This window comes from Lissotriton vulgaris, chromosome 5, assembly GCF_964263255.1.
Source record: "Lissotriton vulgaris chromosome 5, aLisVul1.2, whole genome shotgun sequence".
Taxonomy (NCBI): domain Eukaryota; kingdom Metazoa; phylum Chordata; class Amphibia; order Caudata; family Salamandridae; genus Lissotriton; species Lissotriton vulgaris.
Genome location: NC_141693.1, coordinates 193,644,591 through 193,664,992, shown reverse-complemented (window position 1 = coordinate 193,664,992; position 20,402 = coordinate 193,644,591). Strand labels below are relative to the sequence as shown.

General features: G+C 46.4%; 1 protein-coding gene across 1 annotated transcript in view; it reads left to right on the top strand.

Moving 5' to 3' along the window:
- LOC147710456 (ficolin-2-like) overlaps nucleotides 1-20,402 on the top strand; it is a 386,065-nt gene that overhangs the window by 169,950 nt on the left and 195,713 nt on the right. Inside the window, exon 3 of the mRNA XM_086921143.1 lies at nucleotides 2,727-2,780. Coding sequence (XP_086777269.1) covers nucleotides 2,727-2,780 — 54 coding nt within the window. The remainder of the gene's footprint in view (nucleotides 1-2,726; nucleotides 2,781-20,402) is intronic.

Below are 20,402 nucleotides of genomic sequence, written 5' to 3'. Positions count from 1 at the left end.
TCAAGAATTTTGAATCTCTGCTAGGAAATGTAGCATCACACCTTGTAAAAACAGTGGGGGGGAGACAAGATAGGGGACCTAAATGGTTCGACGCAGAATGCTCTGCTGCGCAAACAAGTCTAACAAAGGCTTTACGCCAAGTACCACGCAATAGAGATTTGGTTAGATTGGCTAGGAAAAGGTACAGAGACGCAATTAGCAGACGGAAAACTGAGTTAAAAACCAAGGCCTGGGAAGATCTGGAGAATGTGGCTGAACTGAGGGATACTAGGCTTTTTTGGGAGGTAATAAACCGACCATTTTTAAAATGTGAAGAAAAGGGTACCATGCAAGTGCACATACCAGAGGACTCCTGGGTAGCTCATTATAGTAAAATCTTTAATCCAAATGAGGTATTGCTAACTACTACTGTGGGAGTTGGTGACTTCAATATGGAGTCAGCCAAACTATTTAGTGCCTTATATACCCTTTCAGAGGTAAAGATTGCCTTGCATTAAAGGCCCCAGGGCCAGATGCAGTACCTTTGGATCTTTTCAAACATAACCTGGAGGTTTGGTCACCACTCCTATGGAATGTATTTAAGGCAATAGTGGTGGGGTTTATTCCAATTGCCTGGAAAGAGGCTGTAGTGGTACCTATTTTTAAAAAGGGTGACAAGTTTGACCCGTGCTGCTACAGACCAATATCACTAATAGATGCGTCCTGCAAACTAATGGGCAGAGTGATATTGGCACGTCTCGAAACATGAGCGGAGTTAGTAGGCATTATTGTGGATTCCCAGTATGGGTTTAGAAGAGGTAAAGGAACCACTGAGCAGTGTCTCAATTTGGCACTAATTATGGGCAAGTACATGGGTGCCAAGCATAGTTCCATCCACTTGGCATCCATGGACTTGTCCAGTGCCTTTGACACTGTATACAGGGGTAAGCTGTGGCAGATGATGGAGTCCATGGTGTTTGAGGAACCACTGGTCACCTTGCTTCGTAGACTCCATGCTGCCACAACAGTGAGAATTAGGTATGGCCCTGGTGGGGAGAAGACTAAACCTATACCATCCACTTAGGGTGTCCGCCAGGGATGCATCTTAGCTCCCTTTTTATTTTTGGTTTATACCAATGGATTAGAAAGTTTTTTGTTGGATTGTCGTGCTGACTTTCCTCAGGCTAATGGTAAAAGGATTCCAATGTTGTCATACGCAGACGACACGGTTTTAATGAGCCTCACTGCCAATAGTATGCAGATTTGTCTGAATGCTTTTGATACATTTATGGAAAGCTTAGATCTTAGGGTCAATTTCACTAAATCTTTTGCCATGACCTGCGGTCCGAAAGGTGTAAAAACCCACAGGTATATGATGAAGGATTCAATTATTGTGAAAGTTGACAACTTTAATTACCTGGGTAACCTATTTAACAAGAAACTGAATTGGGACCCTCTGATATCAGCTCGAGTCCAAAGGGTTACACAATCAATTGAAGCTCTTTTTCGTTTTCCCAGTAAACTGGGTCAAAGGCCAATAGCAGAATTAATATCCCTATATAAAGCCAAGTGTGTCTCGGTTGCAACTTTCGGGGCGGGAGTCTGGGGGTCACAAAATAGTGAAAAGTTACAGGTTATGGAGAACATATTTATAAAGCGTCTCCTATCTGTTCCATCCCGTACTTCGAACAGTTTCTGTCATGGGGAGGTGGGTATGGAGTTTGTAAGTAACATTATACATGTGTCTCCTTTATTGCTATGGTCTAAAGTTTGGCAATCTGAAGAATTGAAATTGACAAAAGAAATCTTACAAGACTGCCTTAAACTTGACCATTGTATGGAGATTCCATGGCTCCTATATGTTAATTCTACAAGATTGGGTTAGGTAACATATTTGAAATCCCTGACATGATTGGCAAGGACTCTAAGTTAACTATTAAAAATACCTATTGCTTTAATTTGGGTACCTTGAGGAATAGTGAGCATGCACTGTATTTGAGGGGTAAACTGCAGCGGCCTTTTTATCTATCTTATATCATTCATACGCAATGGCGTTTTTATTTGACAAGGTGTCGCTATAGTACATTACACTTCCTTTTTGCTTTCCCAAAGCAAGGGGGGTGGTGTGAGAGTTTACCCCCTTGCCCATGTAATGATAGGGTTTCGCAAACCACTCTGCACCTTATCCTTTTCTGTGCTTTGTATAAGGTCCCAAGAAATGCATTCATTAGACCTGTTTTATTATCCCTTGGATCACGCTATTACAAAGAGGGCTATGAACATTTATTGTCCTTGTCAACTCCAAGGATATGTAATGCTGTACTTAGTTTTATTAGATCGGCCCTTGCTATTAGAAATAGATATTGAAATAAATTATTGGTGGAAATTTTTATAAATGTTTCTCCTGTTGGCCTGTTAATGAAATGTATTTAGCACCTTATGTTCGGTCCATATATATGACCAGGTTATTCCTTTTAATGCATTGCAAAGACTAATATATAAATATGCATTGTGGACTTTAAAAAAAAAAAATATGTATGTTTTATATTGGTGTATACTTTATGACTCCTTTTTGGAATCGAAATAAAGTTATTTGATAGTCCATGATTACAGTTTGTGTGCAGATAAAGATCACTACTTTGTGCATGAATCATTGCATGTTTCCGTGGGTTGTCGTCACAATATACTTTTTTTCTAGGGCTGTTTTTAGGATTTATTTATTGAATATCTCACATGTTGTGTTTCAGGAGACAATGGTGCACCAGGAATTCACGGGAAAGCAGGTCCACCAGGAGAAACAGGTAGGGCTAGGGCGCCACAAACAAAGAGTCATTAAAGTAAAGGTCTGCTGCCAGGGAATGGTAGGAGGCAAAATGAAATTTTTGCTTAGTCCCTCAAACTCCTTTACAGGCCCAGGTGAAAATTGGTATGATTCAATGGGCCATATGTCTGAACACATTTTCCCATAGACAAAGAATGAGTAAAACCCTTTGATACATCTGGCCCAATGTCTCTAGAACATAAAGGAGTAAATGTGTTTAGAGTAAATAATCTTTTTTTAATTCCAATTTTGTAGCAGGTTCTCCCAATACAGTTGTGTGGTCTTTGTTTCCTCAGGAGGATAGCTTTTCCCTGGTGAAGGATTTACAATGAGACAGTAGGTGATAATTCCCAATACTACATGTTTACTAAGTTATTGTACCTTTCTTGGGTGCGATCAGTCATTAACATTCTAACCTCTAAGGCCATGCTGGGATTGGATGAGGTGAATCTGATAATGAATCCAGGAGCATGGGACGACTTTCATACTATCCATGAGGGGCTCTGTGTAGTGATGTAAGAAAAGAGTTACCCTGGGTTTATTGAATGACAGTTCTTTAATGGACCTGATTGGCCTGCTAATTGTGCGCACACACAATATGAGAGTGGGCGAGCTTGGCCGCAGTACCCAGAACTCCTGGAAGCAGGTGTTGAGTGTAGGGCCTGATGGCTTTTCTGCTTGGGACCTGCGCTGTAGCGACAAAGGTAAAACAAGCATTGGAAATGCAATAGGTCTCGCACCATTAGAGTTAGTGCTTTTAGAATTGTTTATGGGTTTTTTTGGTAAATGTTTAGCATTTTTGTTTCCTGTAGCCAATGCTAAAGAATTACAAATAAAAAAATCCATAAACATTACTAAAAGCTCTAACTGAAATGGTCTGAGACCTATTGCACTGTGTGAGGGTGAGGTGTTGAGGGTGAGTGAGGGTGAGCGTGAGGGTGGGTGAGGGTGAGTGAGGGTGAGGTGTTGAGGGTGAGTGAGGGTGAGTGAGGGTGAGGTGTTGAGGGTGAGTGAGAGTGAGGGTGAGTGAGAGTGAGGGTGAGTGAGAGTGAGGGTGAGTGAGAGTGAGGGTGAGTGAGGGTGAGGGTGAGTGAGGGTGAGGGTGAGTGAGGGTGAGGGTGAGTGAGGGTGAGGGTGAGGCGTTGAGGGTGAGGTGTTGAGGGTGAGTGAGGGTGAGGGCGAGTGAGGTGTTGAGGGTGAGTGAGGGTGAGGGTGAGTTAGGGTGAGGTGTTGAGGGTGAGTGAGGGTGAGGGGGAGTAGTTGAGGCTGAGTGAGGGTGAGTGAGAGTGAGGGTGAGTGAGGTGTGAGGGTGAAAGTTTGAGGGTGAGGATGTTTTTTTTTTTAAATTGCGAAACTAATTGCTTTGTTATTTACAATGCCAATAGTTTTATGTTTCGTAAATCTGACACATATTGTAACCCAAAATGTGTTGTAGCACTGAGTGGTGTGAGGGTGAGTGGTGTGAGGGTGAAGGGTGTGAGGGTGAGGGGTGTGAGGGTGAGGGGTGTGAGGGTGAGGGGTGTGAGTGTGAGGGGGTGAGGGGGGTGAGGGGTGTCAGGGTGAGGGTGAGGGTGAGGGAGGTGAGGGGGAGGGGGGTGAGGGTGAGGGGGGTGAGGGGTGTGAGGGTGAGGGGTGTGAGGGTGAGGGGGGTGCGGGTGAGGGGGGGAGGGTGAGGGTGAGGGGGGTGAGGGTGAGGGGGGTTAGTATGAGGGAGTTGAGGGTGAGGGGGGTGAGGGTGAGGGGAGGGGAGGGAGGGTGAGGGAGGGTGAGGGGGTGAGGGAGTGTAAGGGAGAGTGAGGGTGAGGCTGAGCGGGTGTGAGAGGGTCAGTGAGGGTGTGTGTGAGAGGGTGAGTGAGGGGGTGTGTGAGGTGGTGTGTGAGAGCGTGAGTGAGGGGGTGTGTGAGGGGTGTTGTTGTTACTGTCTTAGCAAGTATGCTAAAACTTTGTGGGCATTAGCCATTTATTTCAATGAGCCAATTGGACAAAACCCGTGAAAACAATTATTTGCAAAATAGGACGCTGGCCGGCGTTTAAAATATTATGTCTATGATAACTCAGAATCAATTGGGAACCTTACCCACGTACAATCTAGTACCCAATCCGGCTTTCTGTATTCTGTCAATTTGTCTCTGACAGCAAACAGCGCCTCCATTTTTTTAGTCACATGAGGGTCATAAAACAATAGTTCCCTTCATCTTTAACTATACGTCCGGAGATGCTTAGAGAATACATAGCTACAGCGTTCTTTGACTTTTCTGTTATATAGAGATCTCGCGAGAACAACGATGCAGACTCTGCATGTTCTTTCACTTCGAAAAGTGATATAACGGAGTCCAGCTGGCATACGCTCCTGGTGATTGGCCAATAGGACTCCTATGCAAAATGAACACTTCACTACAAAGATGCAAATGAGCGCCAACACCCACGGCGCCCCGCCCACTGTGAAAAGTGTCACGTTTACATTGTGCATCCTGCTCAGCAGTGAGTCAAACAAAGGGTTACAGTCTATGGTAGCACCATGTCCTCCAGGTAAGCCGCTTATTATTTAGCAGTCTTCAAAAGTTGTATGGATAGTTGTATGAGAGATTTCGTTTTATCGAGCTTGAACATTGTTGCCCGCACAGTTAATGCGTGCACCCGCGGCTACTGGGTAAACAGATGCTACGCTGAGGGGCACGTGCTTTGTGAGCGCTGTCGTGCGTGGGTAGATTCAGTGCAGCAGGCGAGGTTTCCCCTGATTAAACCTTATGGGGTGGTCGGGGGGGTTCTTGCAGGGCGGAGTATTAGGTCGAAGACGGACGGAGGAGAGGGGAGGGGGGATGAGAAATGCGAACGAGACGGAGGGAAGAGAGGGGAGGGGGGAGGAGAAATGCAACACGGCGGGAAGGGGAGGGGGCGGAGCGGGTTAAATTAAACAAAGAAGACGGACGGAGGAGAGGGGAGGGGAGGGGGGATGAGAAATGCGACACGGCGGGAAGGGGAGGGGGCGGAGCGGGTAAAACAAGACGGACGTGCACGCGCTTTTAAGCTCAATGCGCATGCGCATTGAGCTTAAAAGTCACGGGCACTGCAAGGAATCGCCACGATTCCTTGCAGTGGATAAAGAGTGGATAAGCCCCCATAGTCTCGCTTGCTCGATGCGCATGCGCATCGACAGGCGAGACCTAAACAGTTCTAAGTAAAAGGGGTACCTCCTGGAAGGTACCATGAAATGGGTTGTTTGCAGTCTGATGGGACTGAGTATACTTTTCTGGGTGAGTGATTAAACTGGAAAGATGTTAACATTTCTTTGTTCTTTTGAACCTCTATTTAGTTAAAATATTGCCTTGAAACACAGTTTTCCTTTAGTGCCTCTGCAGCATTTCTGTATCCAGAGAGTTGCCAGGATGCCCACAATGCCAGTTGTGGCCCGGTACACTTCTCTGTCAGGAGCAGATGTGGGCCACTAGTAATAGGCCTGTGGCTTTGGGGGTCTGATGCAGCCTTTCTTGTTCCTCGGCCAGTTTAGGGGTGAGGACATTCCCATAGGGGCAGATTGTCTAAATTGGCACGGCGCTTTAACCATAGAAGGTGACTTACAAGAAGGGAGGATGCCCCAACACCAATTTAGGCCTAGCAGTGTAATTGAGCTCTTGGTGTGCCAACCTCCCACTGCACATGGTGCATTGCTGTAATGGTTGCTCCAGATTTTCCTATGGCAGCAGAGATTCTGTGCTGCTCTCTAATAAAGCGCATGATCCAGGCATGGGGCAACCCTACATTGTTGTTGGAGAGACTGTAGGAGCCTATGACCAACCCTGGCTGCTCAAAAGGGCTGAATCACTAGTCTTAAGAGGCTTAAGGTGCACCTGTTCTTGGCATGGGTCATGGGCGGTGTTCAGTGATGCTCAGAAACATGTCTGCATCACTAACCCACTGTTTTCAGTAAGCTGAGATAATTAGTCATTCCCCCTCGACTGCCATCCATTACATCATCTTCCTTCCTCTTTATCTGCCATTCAGCTGCCTAAGACCTGTAAAAAAAGGTGTATCTTGTATTCCGGGCTTGCCTCTTGATGGAGTGTGATGTTTCCTACATTGCAGTGTTGTCACAGTTCAAATGAGGCTACTGACGGCTGACTGGAAATAACTTCACCTCTGTGGTCTGTGGATCATAAATCTTCTTACTACTCACTCCTGGTGCGTCCACCTTACTACAGCCTACTGTATGCAATAACGAATCCAGACTTTCACAGCACAAGTGAGGATGCTTCTTTAATCACGTCAAAAGAGGGAGTGCATCAGAATAGGTTGCAGGTTACATGTAAGACAGACACCCCACCAGGAGCGAGACACTTCTCTACAGCCTTCTGTCCTAAGTAGTGTAAATGCTAGCTTAACATTCTCAGTGACATAGTAATATTTTGGAGCAGAATCTTATCTCTTATCTGCCCATGGACAAATAGAATATGGGGAATGAATTGTGCAACAACCTGCTACGCTCAGTGCACATCATTATATCCAGGGGCCTAGCGGTGTTAAGGCGTTAAGGGGAAGGCTTCACCATTCACAGTACCCTCTGTCTTTTCTCCACATCCATCTCATGAAGGCTCTTTTTTCTGTCTCTCTTATTCTCCCCTACGATAGAGCTTTGAGACAACTATAATGTGGCAAAAGGTGCTACACAAAACACCAACACACTTACATGAGTAATGCTCAATTTACTAGTTTGTGTTAGATCTAAGGGTGGGCGTAGTGTATGTAGTGGATCTACGCGGTGTGCCACATAGTTGCAAACAAACTCTGCACACTCCACGTAACCCCACTACGCGCCACCCCCCCCCCTTCCTCCAGCTCTAGTTACAATTAAATTACAAGCTTTAAAATCAATTTATAAGAAAGGAAAATGGGAGGCGGGGGCTGGCTAACTCCGCTCCACCGTAGAGTGTGCAGAGTTTTGCCTACTCTACCTAAATCTCGGAGCGTGGAGTAGGAAAAACTCTGCACCCTCTGCGGACGGAGCAGAGCTCTCTGCCCACAGTTAGTTAGATCTATGCTATTTGTGTGCCCCAGGCAGGACAGTAAAACAGATCTTACCTCAGTCGTAGATTCTTCTGAAGGAGTTTCTTTGGGTTATGGCTTATTGTGCCGACTTCGGCACGACCAATGTTTTCACTGGTAGTTGTTGCCCTCTGACACTTTCAGGTCCGAATTTTGATGCCCTCCTTCACCCGCAGGCACCCGCCTGTGCCTCATCCTTGGTGGTCTAGTGGGGAGCATCTCTGCTTTGCTGCTGCTCTTGGCCCTCTGTTTTTCAGTGTTCTGCCTTTTTGCTCCTCTGCTTTATTTTCACCTTACTTTTTAGGTCTCGGCTAGAAGCGCGCGAAGCGCGTTCAAACTGAGAACTATAGTCGTCGGCCCAGCCGACAACGAGTGGAGACAAGAGCTGGCCACGCGCGCAGCATCATCAATGGGAGAGGGCATGGGATTTGGTCGCACGCGAGAGTCAGTCTCCAATTTAGTCTCGGTGCTACCGATGTGCACGCTCATGGCGACGGCATCTCCGCTGCGCGCCACAGCCCCATGATGAAGGTGACGTCCGTAAACGCTCGCCGTCTCCGGCGGCTGCTGCACGCGGGCCCGGCCGGCGGCCGCTGCTCCTGGACTGCCGGCCCTCACTGGATTTCCTGTGCTCCAGCGCCTTACTTGGTGCAGAGGTACCACATTTACAGCGTCTGCGGTCACTAATGCCAGTTGTAATTACGTCTCTGCACTGTGCAACTATGATTTTTTGTCCCTGGAATTTCAGGTTACAAATTCCAATCCCGGGGACTAATCTGCTCCCATTTTCCACTCTCTCGGAGGAGGAGACAAAGCAAAACCTGGGATGGATGACCTAAACCCACACGAACCTAAGGAACTTGAGAGCTCAGGCTGGGGGGCGGGGGGAGTGAAAGGGAATCTACATTCGGAGGGGTCTTTGGGAGAGACCAAGTAGTTTGTCAGGGTCAAGCATTGTATTTATTTTTTTTAAGCACCAAACACAGGATAACCGTTCTGGTTTTAGAAATATGTGCTGCATTGCTCCCATGATGTGCTTTCAATGAGAGAGACCTGTAATTACCTTTGAAGGCGATAACTTTTGTAGTGTTACTATTCGCACACTTCCTAGAACCGTGAAAAAATGCTAAGTGACATAACGATAGGTACAAATTTCACTGCAGAGCATGAGAAATTTTCCACATTGTAAATAAAAAGAGCCTTCTGTTATGCTTCATTTTTCTAAATCCGCTTTCCTTAATTAGAAGCCAATTACGTGTGTGGCCAAGCAGTTAGTGCCAATGCTCTGCTCACAGTGCTGTTTAAAAATATTAAACAGTCCATGGTGTTAAAAACACGTGGACACGCATCCTTCCAGTGGGTGCTAGAGAAGCAGACCTTTGTGGGTAGAAGTTTCACTCGTTCGAGTTAGCAAAGATGGGCATATTCGTCAGCCTTGGATGAGAAACCCTGAATTATAATGGCGGTTTCATCCATTTCACATCTTGTGATCTTGCTCAATGTGTATAGTTTTTGTGTACCTTATTTCGACTGTCTGCTCTGACAATGAGTATCAACAACTTCTAGCATACTGAACCATCAGTGTACCGCTATATAAAAACTGAACATTTACGCTAAAATCCCACTCCATTCTGAATTACACATTGAACGTTAAAAGTTTGGCAAGCACGGCAGGAAATGAGTCGTTTAATTAAAGAATATGTTAACAGGAAGGCCGGTCCATCTTGAGCTGGATTCCTTTTTTTCTTCTTTTTTTAAAGAGTCTACACACCAAGGCCCAGATGTAGGTAAATCTGATTTACCGACTCTAGAATACCGATTTTACCGATTCGGTATTCTAGATTCGGTAAATCAGATGTAGGTAAAAAATCGGTAATTTTTACCGAATCTGTATTATTCGGTAATTACCGAATCGGTATTTACCGATTCGGTAATTGCCATTGATTCCTATGGGCCTACAGGCCCATAGGAATCAATGTCAATTACCGAATCGGTAAATACCGATTCAGTAAATTACCGATTTTGCAAGGGTGACAGGGTGTCACTTTGACACCCTGTTGCACCCCTGATTTTGCCTTGTGTGCCATTTGACACACATACATGCCCTTAGGGCATGTCTGTGTGCCACATGGCATAGGTGCACATGCACAGATGTGCATGTACACTGGAATTAGTTATTTACCATGTAATAGTATTACATGGTAAATAACAAATCAGTAATGGCCTGTGACACTGTTTTCAGTGCCACCTACATCTGTATTTACCGATTCAGTAAATTTACCGATTCGGTATTTTACAGAATCGGTAAATTTACCGAATCGGTAAATATACCGATTCTGTAAATTAAACCTACCTAAATGTCAAATCTCAAATACCGGTCAGTAACAGCCAAAATCGGCCGTTACTGACCGGTAATTGGCGACCAACATCGGGCCCCAAGTCACTGGATGGCTGTAAAGATCCAGAGTGTCAACTTCAACATAACATAACAGGGTACCCACTTCCTATTTCAGTAGCGAAATTACAGAATCCTCGCCTAGAGGAGAGCGCATGACAGGGCCATACGAAGTTGATTCCTTGCTGGCATGTGGTTTCCCACAGCCTGTGTTTGCCGGAGGCCGCAGAACCAGCATAGAGGAAAGCTTTGTTTTTTTTATGCAAATACAATAAGCTTCTAAAGCCAGCAGCCCCAGGAGGCAGCAGCATGCTTGAGTGGCAGAGGTGAAAGAGCAGGAGGAAGGGCCTTCCCTGCCCCCTTCAGTCCCGGGGGTTTTCTCTTAGTTGCCGTGAGATCAGGGGTAGGAATTCTCATTTGTCTCCGCTGTTCACCAGACAGCAGCACAGAGAGCTGGAATGGGGGAACGATAGCACGGATTCAAGAAAGGGTGAACTGTGGCCAGGCCTTTGCTGCCCCTTCAAATGTCCCAGGAACCGACAAGATATGTCTGCTGCAGGATGTGAGGTAATTCTGTTGTTTTTTGTTTTTAAACGGCAAATTTATATAAACTTTACTTTTTTTAACCTTTTACTTTATCATCTTTATTTCGACAACATTGTCATAAAAGAGGTCACATTACATTCCACAATATAAATTAGCACAATTCAATTCAGTACACCGGATTAAAAACATCAATCAGGGGATATCCATTGAGCTAAATCATCACTGTGAAATACAAAATCCATAAAAGAAACAATTCAATTCAGTACATCGGATTAAAAACATCAATCAGGGGATATCCATTGAGCTAAATCATCACTGTGAAATACAAAATCCATAAAAGAAACATTTAAAATCATGATCGTCACTTCGCCCCGCCATTGCTTTGGGAATTCATTAAACTCTCAGAGGCTATGTGCTTGTATCTACCTTCTCCCACTGGACTAGACCTTCAGATAGTTCCGTCTCTTATTCCACATTGCTGCTAAAAATTTTGTTACAAAAACAACAAGTGATGGACCGAATGTGGATCAATGTCACACATTCCCCCAGTCAAAAGATCTGGGCCCAAATCCATCGTTTTTTTGCACTCCACACCACCCTGGGTTAGACAATGGCGATATGCAAATCAGCTCTGACCCTGTTGCCCCATGGGAACAGTCCAGTCCGAACTACAAAAGCCATGTCCTTCCCAGAACGGAATCAAGCATCCGAGGACGGGACCGGTTTCGAGTGCAAAAAACGATGGATTTGGGCCCAGATCTTTTGACTGGGGGAGTGTGTGACATTGATCCACATTCAGTCCATCACTTGTTGTTTTTGCAAAAATTTTGTTACAGCAAAAACGATTAATGGAGAGGGATCAGTTTTTAGTATCCGGAATGATTCAGAGCACTGTCTGATCCCCAAATTTTTACAAATTGGAACTATCCACTTTTTCCTTGGGATCTGGTATCCAGGGCAGAATAAAACTACATGCAATTCATTTTCTGCATCCGCAGAACAGCCTGGACAGTTCTTTGGGGTAGGTGGGCACCATTTACTTGTAAGGAATCTGATTGGCAGAGAGCCGTATCTCCACTGGATAGAGCTTCCTGTAGCCTGGGGGGCCGATATCATTCGGAACAGTGTCCAATTTATAGTAGTCTTTCGTAGTTAGGAATGTGTTAGTTAAAGTTCCTGTTTGGGCACTCGCTAAACGGGCAGTTAAATTATAATTAAAATACAGATTAGTCAACTGCTTGCATGATATACTTGTTCATGCTTGCTCCGGGTTACTCCACATAAGATGGAGGCTCAGCCTCTCAAATTCCTGTCTTATGTATTTTAACCAGGAGAGCTTCCACGCATTAGGCAATTTTAAAACCTCCATTAGCTCTTGCCTATAATTATAGAGTTCTGGAGTGACCCAGAGTCGCCTCCAAAAGGTTAGGGGTTTAAGGCCCAATTCCTCATTTAGAGGGCTGAGGCCCAAATCAAGCCTTAGGGGCAGCAGTGGCGTACTTGGTGGCAGTGATACCAACTGCCTAAGGAACTTATTTTCCGCAATAAGCATCGCAGGTGCACAATTGTGGCCCCACAATTCGCCGCCATAGATTACCGCCCCTTGTGCCTGCAGCTTATAGATCTCTAACGGTGGTCCAATTGGCTTAACTGTAGCTTTACTCAAGAGTTTGAAGATACCCCCTGCCTTTTGAGTGAGCTTTAACTGAGATTTTATTTGATGTTGAGCCCAGGTCATGCTTTCGTTGAGAGTAAGACCCAAGTACTCAAACGTCTGCACCCTTTCGAGTCTAACACCTCCAATCACAGGACTTGGGCGCGTTGTTTTCGGGGGATTAAAAATCATAAATTTCGTTTTGGAAGTGTTTATTTCCAGCCCCTGATCGTAGCAGAAATTAACAAAACCATCCAAGACTCGCTGAATACCAATAGGAGTCTTTGAGAGGAGTAGGGTATCATCCGCAAACATGATCGCGGAGACCCCAACCCCTGCAAGCCCTGGAGCGTCTCTGTTAGAGACCGCATTCAGGTGGGCAATTACCCCGTTGACGTAGAGGCAAAACAGGGTGGGCGCCAAGACGCACCCCTGCCTCACCCCTCTGCCAACGGGGAAGCTAGATGACAAATTGCCGTCCCTCCCACACCTGACCTGCGCGAAATTGTCCGTGTGGAGTCGAATTATGTTGTGCAGAAGAGGGGCAGGAATGCCCATATCTGAAAGCACACTCCACAGTTTCCTGCGTGGGACCAAATCGAAGGCCGGACGAAGGTCCACGAAAACAGTATATAGTGATCCGCCATTAATTTTAACAGTTTTCCAAAAAAGCATGGTTAGTCGGACAATCTGGTCTGTGGTCGAGATGTTCTTTCTAAAACCAGCCTGGTATGGGCTTAGAATTTCAAACTCCTCGATCCAGCCCTCTAGGCGGTCTAAGATCAGCCTCGCAAAAAGTTTCTGTGAGACATCTATTAGGCTGATCGGCCTGTAGTTGACAGGGAGCAGAGGTGATCCCTTCTTATAGATAGGGACTATCTCTGCTCCCAGCCAAGTACTTGGGACAGCCATACCCCCTAAAATAGCATTAAAAACCAACGTCAGATAAGGTGCCCATATCCCAGGTTCATTTTTAAAAAGATCCCCAGGGACCTTATCCAACCCCAGGGCTTTACCAGCAGAGAGTCTAGCGATAGCATTCATGACCTCCCCCTCATTGAACTCTTGCTCAGGAGTGACGGGGACGGGAGTAGGCTCATTGACACATATGGGTATATTCCCAGATGAGTTATCCCCTCGGTATAGGGTATGAAAGTGATCTTTATCACATAGAATAGGGTTGCACACCTTCATTTACCAACTCTTTCCTGTCTACTTAAACACTTTTAATTTCCATGCGGCGTGCTCACTGTTTCGTGCCAAGCCCATACTGCACGTGCAAACATAAACACCAAAATAGTGGAGCTTCCTTTTAGCCCCACTTACAGTGGCGACAACCCTATTTTAACAATGCAATTGCTTCCTTATCTTCATCTATTACTTCTTCATGTCAGTTTTTGATCATTTTGTCAATGCTCTTAAATTTAACCTGGCGTTTTAATCATCCGTTTTAACCACATCCTTATGCAAGGGAATGCCACTTTTCAAAGTTTCTCATGATTTGGTGGGTCATCAGAACCTCTCGACCAAAATCATGTGCAAAAGATTTGTTCCTTTCAAGCAGTATGTTTATTATCCATTATCCAATGCATTTCGGACCAAACTGGTCCTTCGTCAGGGAAATACTGTAAACAACAATAAGACATATTTTAACAACCATCTTTAAAACCATGTGCTTCAAATTCATTGAAATGTTACATTACTCATCCCTCATGTCTGCAATACTGTTACTAAACAATCCTGTTACTTATAGGTGCCTTTTCACATTTCATTTTTTAACTTGACCTCTCCCCTTTAAACTCTCTAACCGCTCCTCATATAACCTCCCTCCGGGTCCATTTCTGTTCATCTTTCCCCTCTGTCTCACCAAATCAAACCTACGTTCTTAAAAAACCTACATCTCCCATAATCCCTTTTACTGGTACCGTTCCATGTGGAACCACGGCTACATCGTAGCCGGACTTTATTCTCTCATGCAAACTAAAAAACATCTTAATCAGGGAATTCATGAATATTTTAGTCATATGTCCAACTTTTCTGATTGTCGTTATAACATCTTCAACTGGCGTTTTCTTCTGGAAAAATAAACTTATTGGATGAACCGTGATTATCCTCCTTGCATAACGTGCGAGTTTTTTCTCAATGTTCCTTGTTGAATGTACTTATTTTAGAACTGGGTGCTAACCCTTTAGGGGCCAGAGAAACGACACTTATCACATAGAATCGGGTTGCACACCTTCATTTACCAACTCTTTCCTGTCTACTTAAACACTTTTAATTTCCACGCGGCGTGCTCACTGTTTCGTGCCAAGCCCACACAGCACGTGTAAAACATAAACACCAAAATAGTGGAGCTTCCTTTTAGCCCCACTTACAGTGGCGACAACCTTATTTTAACAATGCAATTGCTTCCTTATCTTCATCTATTACTTCTTCATTTCAGTTTTGGATCATTTTGTCAATGCTCTTAAAGTTAACCTGGCATTTTAATCATCCGTTTTAACCACATCCTTATTCAAGGGAATGCCAATTTTCAAAGTTTCTCTGGGTCATCAGAACCTCTCGACCAAAATCACGTGCAAAAGCATGGTTCCTTTCAAGCAGTATGTTTATTATCCATTAGCGGATGTATGACGTTACAACGCATGCTTTTACCACGCATGCCTTTACAACGCGGTTTTTACAACGCATGCCTTTACAACGCATGCCTTTACACGTTTCCTGGAATAGGCAGACTTCGGTCGTATCTATAAAAGAGCCCCAGTCAGGACAAGCCAGTTTATTATAAAGACCTGCCACATTCCAGGAGAGTATTTTTTATTACAGTTGGACTAGGAGAACAGGCTTGAGGATGCGTTGAGGTTTCCTTAGTTCTAAGATATGTTGGGTCGAGATTCATGGTTACTTGCTGCGGGACCCGGATAGCTGTAGTGTCTGCGCCTGCTCCCAGCTGAACTCCACTCTCAGACACTATTTCCCCGGTGTTATTAGGGGTTCTTGGGACTGCCCCACCAGAACTACCCCGTGAGCCTATTTCCCAGTGGAGTCAGTCTACCTGATCGAGGCAGCTGTACCTATTAGTGTTAAAGTAATCAATGGGCCTCGAAGTTTCATAGGGATTTGGCCTAAACCCTCTGGTATGACCCCTTGGACCCACCCTGGTCCACCCATAATCAGACCCTGGGTCCCGTGGGGAATTTAGGGGTGGATAAAAAAAGGACAAGGGGAGTGGCTGAATTACTGTATCCCCCGTACTGCCTAACCAGTTGCAGATGTGTGAAACAATCAATGGGTTCCTAAAATTTACCAGGATGCAGTCCCCATTCACTTTCTTTGGGGTGAATCCTACCCACGGGACTCTTCGGACCATCATCAATTCAGTTTTAATATTAGGGGGAGGGGTCTGTAAATGTTCAACCAACTCGCCACTTTATTTTTCAGGGAAGCAAAGTTTTCCAATACAGGATCACTAAGCTCAGGGACACCAGTTAAAACCACTACGTATGGAGCAGCCTCAGCTGGTAAATTAACTACATTGTTCAAGTTTGGTCTACCTGTGTCTTGCACAGGCCGCTCACCCGACACCATCATTTTCCTAGTCGGCCTGTCTGAGATCACAGAAATAGTGGACGCAGATCTCTGCGCTGGGCTCGGAAGAGTAACTGGCCCAGGGGCAGTAGCTAAAATGGGGCAGTAGGCAAGTGGATATTGACTACAGGAGGGGGATTGAGGGGATGAGTAATTAATAAGCCAGATGGATTAGGCGAAGGAACTATAGGAGGATTAGGTGGGCTAGGGGGGTTTGATTGAGTAGAGGGTAGAGGCCCTCCCATTAGCCCTGGGGATTCTCTGGGTAATCCCCAAACTTTTCACGAGTTCCCCAATGCTCCCGGTGGCCATTTCTAGAGCTTGTAGCCTGTGCTCAATGCCCTCTAGTCTAACCCACAGGGGGGGCCAACAGAGATTTCATGGTTTCACCGAGAGTGCGAATAAGGTTATCTTCCACCCCATTAGAGCCCTCCCCAAACCTAAAGGCAGCCGGCTGTACTACTGTCAAAGTTTGCGAGACACGCTGCAGATGTCGTTAGGTAGTGCAGGGGAGACCCGGTCCACTATAGGACCCGTAGTCTCAGTAACGGTAGGGCGAGGATCTAATTTGGGCCTTTTTCCCCCCTTTGTCTGCGTCCATCTTTTCCTCTTAGGAATGTAAATGTAAATGTATTTGAGCTTATATAGCGCACAGCTACCCACAGTGGGTTTCCCGGCGCTTGCTTAGGGAACCCGTCCTGGTATTCCCCTGTGAGATAGCCCGGGCAGGGTATCCACAAGGTGAAAGCCAGGCATCCCGCCGCGAGGGGCCGTTGTGGAGATTAAGCAAGCTATTGCCCAGAGTCGCAGAGTGTGAACCCGTGAGTCGAGAAGGCACCGGAGCGAGAATTATCGAGTCTGTGGAATTTTAGCCCAAGACCCGCCGAGGCGGGGAATTGAACGCTGGTCCAGGGCCGATCTCAGCCTCCGGGTCTGCCACCTCTAACCCCTGAGCCAACCCCTTCCCTCACCCCTCGTGACTGAGGGGAGCTAGAGTCATGCACCCCTCCAGACATTAAACCATTAATAGACAGTGGGGCTGAACTGACCTCGGGGATAGCCGGTAAAGAGTCACTGGGCACAGGTGGGCTAGACCTTAACTCTTGCAGTACAGATGATATTGTTTGGTCAATACTGTCCAGAAGGGCGTTATGTGAGTCCTCACCCTTGTCAGGGGTTTTGGCATTCGCTATTAGACCCAAAGAGGACCTTTTGGCACTTTCAATCCCCTGCGAGAGCCTTCTTTCAATTATCGTTAGTTTGTTTGCCACCAATGAGTTTGCTCTAATAAGAAAATTGTCCAGAGTACCTGCCACCATAGAAGAGGATGCCGTGGCTTTACTTCTGGTTTCCCTTGTTGCCATGATCCCTGGTCCTGATCTTTGTAGAATCTCCAGCTAGGGTTATGAAGATCTTAAGCGTTGACCAAGGGCCTACAGACAAGGACCAAGAGAGATGGCCCGGTCTGGTCTTACTCGATCTGTAACGGGCTAGAACAGGCCCGCCCTTGGCGTCGCGGTAGGCTGAGCCAATGATATAGAGGAAAAGCTGTGGGGGCGGGAAGAGGACGGAGTGCTGCCACGCGGGCTGCCGGTCCTTGCAGTCCCGCCGGTGCTCCACTGAATACCCCAACAAAGATTCACCAACTAACTGCCTCCGAGCGGCTCCCGCAAAGCGGGGGCCGCGAGGCGCTGTTTTCAGCCTTCTGGTGCGGTGGGGGCTGGAAGAGGACGGAGCGCTGCCGCGCGGGCTGCCGGTCCTCGCAGTCCCGCCGGTGCTCCACTGAATGCCCCAACAAAGATTCACCAACTAACTAGGTCCGAGCAATAAAGGGCTTACGTTTGCGCTACTGGGACATGTAGGGAAATGCAGAGGTAGATCATGTGAATAATGTGGATGAAAGTTCACAGGAAGAAGTGGGCTGGTCAGTGGAGAGATGTCCTGGCATGCTGGTGCGTGTGAAAGGCCAGTGTTGCACAGTCACATACGTGACTCTGCATGTGACACACTCATCCTCAGACCCGCTTGCCGTTTAGAGACTATGAACTCCAGAGAAAAAGTCACATTTCCCAAGGTCACGCTTACTCCTCCCCAGTTCCATGCTAAAAACATTACACGGCGTGACGGAAGAGTGACTCTACTTATCGGAACACTTAGTCTCACTTGAATAATTCCACTTTAAAAGGCTGTGATGTTTTGGAGGATCAACACATTCCCCTGCGTGTTCATGTAGCTCTCGAAATGTATTTTATTTGATGGAGAACAAGAATTCCCATGGCTGCAGCTTGCCACGCTGCCAATTTAGGATGAACCCTCATTCATACATTCTTGCATCTGATGATAAAACAATTTAATTAGCGTACATGATCAGTATATTTTCACAATTTATACATTGTTTACATAGATTAAATTGATTAAACTCGCTCATGAGGATATATACATTCATCAAAAACCAAAAAGTTACACAAGTTCTCTGGAAATGATGTGTTGCGCCACCCGCGGCCTGCAGCATCTCCTGTGTGTCCGGCAGGGGCCGTGGGAGTCAGGGTGTGTGTAGGCGGGCTGGTCTCTTGTAGATTCCACGCCCTCTCGATGCTGCCAGCCCCGGTCAAGCGGAGTACACGGAGGCGCGTCAGGCCGGGGTAGCTGTGGAGAGTCCCGTCATCTGTTTTCAAGTAAGGCATGGTTTCAAGAAAACCATGGACGGAAGCTCTGAAGCATAGGCTTCTCTAAAACCTAATGTGATTTGCCTTTGGTACGGATGTGACCTGAAACCATACTCTACAATCCCCGGCCCCCAATTCTACCTCGCTCGTTATACTCAGTTAAAAGGGCTTTTAGCCAACCCTCTTAATCCATTTGTCGTCTGTCATTCACATTTTTCCTCTTCCTAATACAGAAAAAAATGGGGCGATGGGTCAGCCTACTTCATCCTTTGGGCTACCTTAACTGTGAGTGACAACATTCTGCTCTTTTACAAGAGGCACACCCGCACACAGTAAGTGATGGACTAGTATGGCTGGGTGTAGTTACAATACAGAGTTTGCAAAAAAATTCATGCAACACTTTGTCATATACAATGCCAATAACTCAAACTTTAATGCTGCGAGACCTATTGCATTGCAAATACTTGTTATCTACTTATTGCTTTTTTCATCTATTATTTCATTTTTTTCACTTTCTCTTGTTACTCCTCTTTTTTCCGCATTGTTTCCCTTTCCATGCCCTTGCCCCTGCCCGTCTTCCGCTGCCCTGCCCCCCTCCAGCGCCATTTTTCCTGCTTCCTGCCTCCCAGCTGTCCAGCCTTCCTCAAACATTACTTAAGGGCGGCTGGTGCGTGGTGTAGGAGCAATCTTAAAGACCTTGTCAGTAAATTGCTTCCCTCTCTGCACTGCTCTGTCTGATAGCTGTTGCCCCCTGACTGTTTCAGGTCCTAACTTCAAGGCCCTCCTCCACCCACAGGCACCTGCCTGCACCTCATCCCTGGTGAACCAGTGGGGAGCATCTCTGCTCTGCTGCTGTTCTTTGTCCTCTGTTTTTCTGCTTTCTGTCTTTTTGCTCCTCTGCTCTTTTTTTCACCTTTCTTTTATTTATTTATTGCTTTTATTAACTTTCTCTTATTTCTCCTCTTTTTTGTGCCTTTTTTCTCTTTCCTTGCCACTGATACTCCTGTGTCCCTGCCCCCTCCAGCTCCATTTCCCACTTCCCACCTCCCAGTTGTCCAGCCCTCACAAACACTACTTAATGGTAGCTGCTGTGCAATGCACGTCAAGCCCGCCTGCGCCCATCCACGCATGGACAGCGTCCAGCGCCTCGGACCATCCAAGGCTACGACTCCAACAGACCTCCCAGACCCCAGCTCCTCTTCAGCTAAGCCATAGCCACCTTCATCGCTCACCACGCTCTCACCTCAATGGACTACATTCTCCTCTGTGACCTAAATTTCCACCTGGACAACCTCGACAACCACAACACCTCCTCCCTACTGGAGAACCTCACCACCATCGGACTCAAACAACTGGTGGCAATGCCAACCCACTCAGCAGGAGACATGCTCAACACATCTTCTCCGAAAGCAACATCATCTCCGTCAGCCACAACTCCGAGCCGCACTTGACCCACCACTACTGCGTCCACTTCTCCTTCACCAAACCCACCATACACCACCACGCCCACCGAGATCCTTGCAGAAGCTGGAACAAGGTCACCGTAGATCAGCTCATCACCTCCCTCAGCAACCCCCCCTCACCGACTTCCACGGACACCAACACCTCAGCACGCAACCTCCAGTGCTGGATCTCCAACTGCGTCAACCTCCCGTCAGGAAACCCACAGGCAAACAGCACTCCAAGAAAACCAGCTGGTTCTCCCCTGCCTTC